Source organism: Ipomoea triloba, chromosome 10, assembly GCF_003576645.1.
Source record: "Ipomoea triloba cultivar NCNSP0323 chromosome 10, ASM357664v1".
In the NCBI taxonomy this organism is placed as follows: domain Eukaryota; kingdom Viridiplantae; phylum Streptophyta; class Magnoliopsida; order Solanales; family Convolvulaceae; genus Ipomoea; species Ipomoea triloba.
Window position 1 is genome coordinate 19,315,024 of NC_044925.1, and position 8,388 is coordinate 19,323,411.

Below are 8,388 nucleotides of genomic sequence, written 5' to 3' on the forward strand. Positions count from 1 at the left end.
GTAGTTGTGCATTACTGTGTTGCCATTTATATTTTATCTACATGCGGGCTGTTTTTCCCTAGACATGTGTTTTTAGTTCTTGCGGTTACTTTAAAATTTTAGCAGTGCTTGTTGTTTTTTATTTCGTTGGTGGTGGTAGAATTTTGTGTGTGTGAAATTCGTTTATCTAGTTTGTTTATTTTATTATAATTTCTATGACGTTGTTTTGTGCATTGTTGTTTTACCTCATTTGGGCATTAGTGTTGAACATATGTTCTTTTCCTATGCGGTTGTATCTACTGTGCATTTTGGTGCAAAATAATGTGCCATAATCACCTGCACAAATGATCTACATATGGTAGTGCACACACTTATATGGCTGAACAAAAACAGAATTATGTATCTACCATTTCGCTTAACTCATTTAACACTCCTCGATGCACAAATTTTTACAGGCACAAAAATAGTATATATAGTTGATCTTTCTCGCATAGCCTTTGGATACACACTTTAAAAGAACAACATAAACATCCATTGCCATTTCACATTCCATTATTTAAAAAAACAACATCTACTGCTTATTGCCTAAAGGACTGCCACATACTGCATTTTGCGGTGCACATCAGTTAAACACAATCTGTACGTGTTTCAGCTATTGTGCAAAACTATTAGTGGCATTAACTGTTACAGTCAAACCCATAGATGTCCATAAACCAGTCTAGCTATAAATGAATTATTATAGAATGGGTGTAAATGAAATATTGATAATGAGTTATGAATTTATTTATGTTTGTTTCTATATGAATCTTGATATTAAGCAAATGTGAAGGGGTGGTGGCGCAGTTGGTTAGCGCGTAGGTCTCATAGCTTCTAAGTTATCCTGAGGTTGAGAGTTCAAGCCTTTCTCACCCCATTATTTTTATCTCCTCCCCATAAAAAAGAGGTTGATTTGTCGACAAATAAAACCAATTTGGGACATCTAACATTATTCAACCTTAGCTCATTTGGTAGAGCGGAGGACTATAGTTGCTACTTGAACTTAGCAAGAAATCCTTAGGTCGCTGGTTCGAATTCGGCAAGTCGGAATTTAGCATCCATTATACATCTTACAAAAGACATAAAGGACACATAAATATGTTCACTAATGAATTATTTGTAATTATATTGTTCAAGTTTCCTTTCCTAGTTTTAATTATATTATCTGAGGTGGATGCAATTTTATTTTTATCTTTCCTTTTTTTTTTCTTTCTATTGTTCTTATTTCGTTTTTGTGCATTGGTGTTCTTAGTATTTGTGCATTGGTGTATTTGTCATTTTTCACTACATATGGTCTATTTTTTACATCCATTTTTTATTCATGCGGTTTTTTAATTTTTTTCCAAGTTAGCCGTATTTGTTTTTGGTGGTTTGGTTCTAGGTGGTGCTAAAAATAACTTGTGTGTTAAATTTGTTTATCTGTTTTGCTCATTTTATTTTGATTTCTTATGCGGTTTTGTGCATTGTTATTTTTGGTAGTTGTGCATTACTGTATTGCCATTTATATTTTATCTACATGCGGGCTGTTTTTCCCTAGACATGTGTTTTTAGTTCTTGCGGTTACTTTAAAATTTTAGCAGTGCTTGTTGTTTTTTATTTCGTTGGTGGTGGTAGAATTTTGTGTGTGTTAAATTCGTTTATCTAGTTTGTTTATTTTATTGTAATTTTTATGACGTTGTTTTGTGCATTATTGTTTTACCTCATTTGGGCATTAGTTTTGAACATATGTTCTTTTCCTATGCGGGCGTATATACTGTGCATTTTGGTGCAAAATAATGTGCCATAATCACCTGCACAAATGATCTACATATGGTAGTGCACACATTTATATGGCTGAACAAAAACAGAATTATGTATGTACCATTTCTCTTAACTCATTTAACACTCCTCGATGTACAAATTTATACAAGCACAAAAATAGTATACATAGTTGATCTGACTCGCATAGCCTTTGGATACACACTTTAAAAGAACAACATAAACATCCATTGCCTTTTCACATTCCATTATTTAAAAAAAGAGTCATTTCCATTTTTGGTCCTACTGTTATTGGAGTATTGCCAATTTTAGTCCACTTCATTAATTTTTGCCACATTGTGACCAGTCTTATTTAGTCTTTGCTACTTTTAGTCCACCGATAAAATTTTCATCAAATTGCCGTCCAAAATAGGGGGATTTTTGGTATTTTCATGCTTTGGTCATCTCCTTGACCTTTTGCAGTGGTTTTCCTTACACATTTTCATCCATTGAAGAGGTCCGTCGAAAGCCATGTGAGCCACATTACAAAGCCATGGCTTTCGCCGGACCTCTTCATTGGATGAAAATCCATAGGGAAAATCACTACAGAGGTTAAAGGAAATGATCAAAGCATGAAAAGATCAAAATACTCCTGTTTTGGACGGTTATTTGACAAAAATTTTAACGGTAGACTAAAAGTGGCAATGGCTAAATAAGACTGGCCGCAATGTGACAAAAATTAATGAAGTAGACTAAAATTGGCAATGCCCGCCAAAGGCCTTGTGGTCAAGCGGCACCCGGTGTACACCCACATGTGGAAGGGAGTGGGTTCGAGCCTCAGTGGAGGCATCTGGTGACTCTTTGTGCTTCAGTAGGTTGAGATGACTCTCCATACGTGTTTCAGCTACTCTGCAAAACTATTAGTGGAATTAACTAGAAATGAAATATTGATAATGAGTTATGAATTTATTTATGTTTGTTTCTATATGAATCTTGATATTAAGCAAATGTAAAGGGGTGGTGGCATAGTTGGCTAGTGCGTAGGTCTCATTGCTTTTGAGTTATCCTGAGGTCGAGAGTTCGAGCCTCTCTCACCCCATTACTTTTATCTCCTCCCCATAAAAAAAGGTTGAGTTGCCGACAAATAAAACCAATTTGGGACATCTAACATTATCCGACCTTAACTCAGTTGGTAGAGCGGAGGACTGTAGTTGGTACTTGAACTTAGCAAGAAATCCTTAGGTTGCTGGTTCGAATCCGACAGGTCGGAATATAGCATCCATTATACATCTTACAAAAGACATAAAGGACACATAAATATGTCCACTAATGAATTATTTGTAATTATATTGTTCAAGTTTCCTTTCCTAGTTTTAATTATATTATCCAAGGTTGATGCGATTTTATTTTTGTCTTTCCTTTTTTTTTTTCTTTCCATTGTTTTTGTTTCGCTTTTCTGCATTGGTGTTCTTAGTATTTGTGCATTGGTGTATTTGCCATTTTTCACTACATATGGTCTATTTTTTACATCCATTTTTTATTCATGAGGTTTTTTTTTTTTTTTTAAATTTTTTTCCAAGTTAGCCGTACTTGTTTTTGGTGGTTTGGTTCTAGGTGGTGCTAAAAATAACTTGTGTATTAAATTTGTTTATCTGTTTTGCTCATTTTATTTTGATTTTTTATGCGATTTTGTGCATTGTTGTTTTTGGTAGTTGTGCATTACTGTATTGCCATTTATATTTTATCTACATGCGGGTTGTTGTACGTTTTCCCTAGACATGTGTTTTTAGTTCTTGCGGTTACTTTTAAATTTTAGCAGTGCTTGTTGTTTTTTATTTCGTTGGTGGTGGTAGAATTTTGTGTGTGTTAAATTCGTTTATCTAGTTTGTTTATTTTATTATAATTTTTATGACGTTGTTTTGTGCATTGTTGTTTTACCTCATTTGGGCATTAGTGTTGAACATATGTTCTTTTCCTATGCGGGCGTATCTACTGTGCATTTTGGTGCAAAATAATGTGCCATAATCACCTGCACAAATGATCTACATATGGTAGTGCACACAATTATATGGCTGAACAAAAACAGAATTATGTATGTACCATTTCGCTTAACTCATTTAACACTCCCCGATGCACAAATTTATACAGGCACAAAAATAGTATACATAGTTGATCTGACTCGCATAGCCTTTGGATACACACTTTAAAAGAACAACATAAACATTCATTGCCTTTTCACATTCCATTATTTAAAAAAAAAAAAAAACAACAACATTTACTGCTTATTGCCTAAAGGACGGCCACATACTGCATTTTGCGGTGCACATCAGTTAAACACAATACGTACCTGTTTCAGCTATTCTGCAAAACTATTAGTGGAATTAACTGTTACAGTCAAACCCATAGATGTCCATAAACCAGTCTAGCTAGAAATGAATTATTATAGTTTGGGTGGAAATGATATATTGATAATGAGTTATGAATTTATTTATGTTTGTTTCCATATGAATCTTGATATTAAACAAATGTGAAGGGGTGGTGGCGCAATTGGCTAGCGTGTAGGTCTCATAGCTTTTGAGTTATCCTGAGGTCGGGAGTTCGAGCCTCTCTCAGCCCATTATTTTAATCTCCTCCCTATAAAGCAAAAGGTTGAGTTATCGACAAAGTAGAGCGGAGGACTGTAGTTATCCTCCCTATAAAACAACTTGAGTTGTCGACAAAGTAGAGCAAAACAAAAGGAAAACAACTTGAGTTGTCGACAAAGTAGAGCAAAACAAAAGGTTGAGTTATCGACAAAGTAGAGCGGAGGACTGTAGTTATCCTCCCTATAAAACAACTTGAGTTGCGGAGGACTGTAGTTATCCTCCCTATAAAACAACTTGAGTTTTCGACAAAGTAGAGCAAAACAAAAGGTTGAGTTATCGACAAAGTAGAGCGGAGGACTGTAGTTATCCTCCCTATAAAACAACTTGAACTTAGCAGGAAATCCGGCAGGTCGGAATATAGCATCCATTATACATCTTACAAAAGACATAAAGGACACATAAATATGTCCACTAATGAATTATTTGTAATTATATTGTTCAAGTTTCCTTTCCTAGTTTTAATTATATTATTGAAGATGGATGCGATTTTATTTTTATCTTTCCTTTTTTTCTTTCCATTGTTTTTGTTTCATTTTTGTGCATTGGTGTTCTTAGTATTTGTGCATTGGTGTATTTACCATTTTTCACTACATATGGTCTATTTTTTACATCCGTTTTTTATTCATGCGATTTTTTTAATTCTTTTCCAAGTTAGCCGTACTTGTTTTTGGTGGTTTGGTTCTAGGTGGTGCTAAAAAATAACTTGTGTGTTAAATTTGTTTATTTGTTTTGATTATTTTATTTTGATTTTTTATACGGTTTTGTGCATTGTTGTTTTTGGTAGTTGTGCATTACTGTATTGCCATTTATATTTTATCTACATGCGGGCTGTTTTTCCCTAGACATGTGTTTTTAGTTCTTGCGGTTACTTTAAAATTTTAGCAGTGCTTGTTGTTTTTTATTTCGTTGGTGGTGGTAGAATTTTTTTTGTGTTAAATTCGTTTATCTAGTTTGTTTATTTTATTATAATTTTTATGACGTTGTTTTGTGCATTGTTGTTTTACCTCATTTGGGCATTAGTGTTGAACATATGTTCTTTTCCTATGCGGTTGTATCTACTGTGCATTTTGGTGCAAAATAATGTGCCATAATCACCTGCACAAATGATCTACATATGGTAGTGCACACACTTATATGGCTGAACAAAAACAGAATTATGTATCTACCATTTCGCTTAACTCATTTAACACTCCTCGATGCACAAATTTATACAGGCACAAAAATAGTATATATAGTTGACTCACATAGCCTTTGGTTACACACTTTAAAAGAATAACATAAGCACCCACTGCCTTTTCACATTCCATTATTAAAAAAACAACAACATCTACTGCCTGTTGCCCATACGACGGCCGCATACTGCATTTTGCGGTGCACATCAATTAAACACAATATGTACCTGTTCCAGCTATTCTGCAAAACTATTAGTGGAATAATTAACTGTTTGGCAGGGTTGTCGAAGCCCTACAAAATTAATACTGGCTCACTCCACTAATTTGTAGTAGTGGCAAGACCAGGTCGAATCCCAAGAGAACTAATGAGTCTCGTTTCTCAAATTAAAAGAACTTAGAGTGGGAGAAATAATTTGAAATAAATAAGTAAATAAAGTAAACTGTAATCGTAAACAAGTTCAGGAATGTGGAATTCTGATTCAAGGAAAAAGAAATATTAAAGATGTGACTTAGATCATTGGCTCTTAAAAATAAAATGTCAATTCAAGCACGTAGCTAAAGACTAATTACGATAGCTACAACTAGCCTTTAATCTCCCTAAATTAATTGATTCAAACTAAGCATTCAAACCAACAATTGTTATTGAATAAACTGGGGACGATAGCGTTCCATATTCACTCAATAACATCATTACACTTAAATGGAAAATAACTAAGCCTAAATCATAGATTGAGATAGCTACAACCTGCAACTTAGTCTTCCAGTCCTTTATGTATTGATCACAATAACATAATTAATACAGGCTACAGAGTCTAATCGTTTATAACAATTACGGATCATAAACTCATAGATAGCAATATGAAAACAAGAATAAACTAAGTTGTCAATTTAATTCATTATCAGTCTTCCTGGAAAATTAACTTTAAAAGAACAGGAAGTACATGAATTCAACAAATTAATTGAAATCGAACCTCCCTAAATTCACAACTGAAATTTCAACTCCTTGAATCAAAATAAATAAAATCTAGCCAGACATGGAGAAAAAAGCTATTCTAAAATTCTAAGAATATGAAAGGAATCATCTCCTCAAATACATCAGAATAGCTCTCCTTTTATAGGGTTCTGAATCAACATTTTTTCCTAAAATTATTGCTCTTACCACATCAAAGGCTGATTTCTCTCACAATTTCAACCTCAAATTCAAAAGCTTGGTTGATTTTTGATCTTCCCGCGAACGAGAATCGGTCGAAATCGGCGTCCAAAGCTACTCGCGCCTTCTTTTTCGTTGCTGATCGTAATTCGCAAACCTGCGGCTGTTGTACGTAAACAAAACAAAAAAAAAAACTAAAATAAATAAAAGTAAAATAAAGTAACGTAACAAAACAAATTAAAGTCAAACAATCAAAGTGTAATTAGGATTATTAAATAAGTAAAGTCAAACAATCAAAGTGTAATTAGGATTATTAAATAAGTGGAGTCAAACAATCAAAGTGTAATTAGGATTATTAAATAAGTGGGGTCAAACAATCAAAGTGTAATTAGGATTATTAAATAAGTGGGACCCACTAAACTAATTTATTAAAATCAAATTAAATAAGTGGGACCCACTAAACTAATTTATTAAAATCAAGTTAACTATAAGCTTAATTCTACTTAAATTTATTAACTAAAGTTATCTCATCCTAATATAATAAATATACTAAATTGATAAAATATAAAATATAAATATATAATAAATATACTAAATTGATAAAATATAAAATATAAATAATAAAATTAACCTATAAAATGATAAAATATAAAATATAAATAATAAAATTAACCTATAAAATCTTATTTAAATCAATATAAATAATAAAATTAACCTATAAAATCTTATTTAAATCAAGGTATAAAATATGCTCATCATATAAAATCTTATTTAAATCAAGGTATAAAATATGCTCATCACTGTTACAGTCAAACCCATAGATGTCAATAAAACAGTCTAGCTAGAAATGAGTTATTATAGTTTGGGTGGAAATGAAATTTTGATAACGAATTATGAATTTATTTATGTTTGTTTCTATAAGATTCTTGATATTAAGCAAACAATTGTTCATTCTTTCAATGCCGTAGTTGGGAAATATCATGTAATTATATCTGTAGATTGAGTCCAGATCAAGGGTCTAAATTGGAATTGTTTTTTTAAAACGCGGTGGCATTATTATAATTTTGTGTAAGTTAGTTAATTTTTTTTGCCTTACAGTGCACATTGTTCCTTCTTCCAGTGCACATTGTTATGCCATACAGTGTACATTTTTCCTTCTTCTAGTGCATATTGTTATGCCATACAGTGCATATTGTTATGCCATACAGAGCACATTGTTATGCCATACAGAGCACATTGTTATGCTCTCCAGAGCCTTTGTAGTGAATATTGTTTGCCTTAGAATGCATATTGTTGAGTTTTCCTGAACACATTGTTGTACCTTGCAGTGTACATTGCTGTGCCTTCCTATTTTTAGATCATAGGTGTGATATATATATATATATATTTTTTTTTTTGGTTCAAATGCGACCGTGCTCTCCCGTGCGGCCGTGCGGTCACACACCACTCAATGTTACGAAATACACCACTCAATGTTAAGAAACACACCAAAATGAAACACAATGAAACACACCACAATATTAAGAAACACACCACAGTGCATATTTGTGTGGTGTGTTTCTTAACATTGAGTGGTGTATTTCGTAACATTGAGTGGTGTGAACCGCACGGCCGCACGGGAAGGCACGGCCACACCTGAACATGACCCTATATATATATATATATATAT

General features: G+C 33.0%; 1 protein-coding gene and 1 non-coding gene across 2 annotated transcripts in view; one reads left to right on the plus strand and one right to left on the minus strand.

Annotated features, from left to right (window-relative positions):
- Window positions 1–2,926: 2,926 nt before the first annotated feature.
- On the plus strand, window positions 2,927–3,022 carry TRNAY-GUA. The gene is made up of 2 exons: window positions 2,927–2,963; window positions 2,987–3,022. It is a non-coding gene; the product is annotated as a tRNA-Tyr (tRNA).
- Window positions 3,023–6,732: 3,710 nt separating this feature from the next.
- Window positions 6,733–8,388, minus strand: part of LOC116033267 — a 6,870-nt gene continuing 5,214 nt past the window's right edge. The window contains exon 2 of the mRNA XM_031276021.1: window positions 6,733–6,857. Within this exon, the coding sequence (XP_031131881.1) occupies window positions 6,733–6,857 (125 nt within the window). The remainder of the gene's footprint in view (window positions 6,858–8,388) is intronic.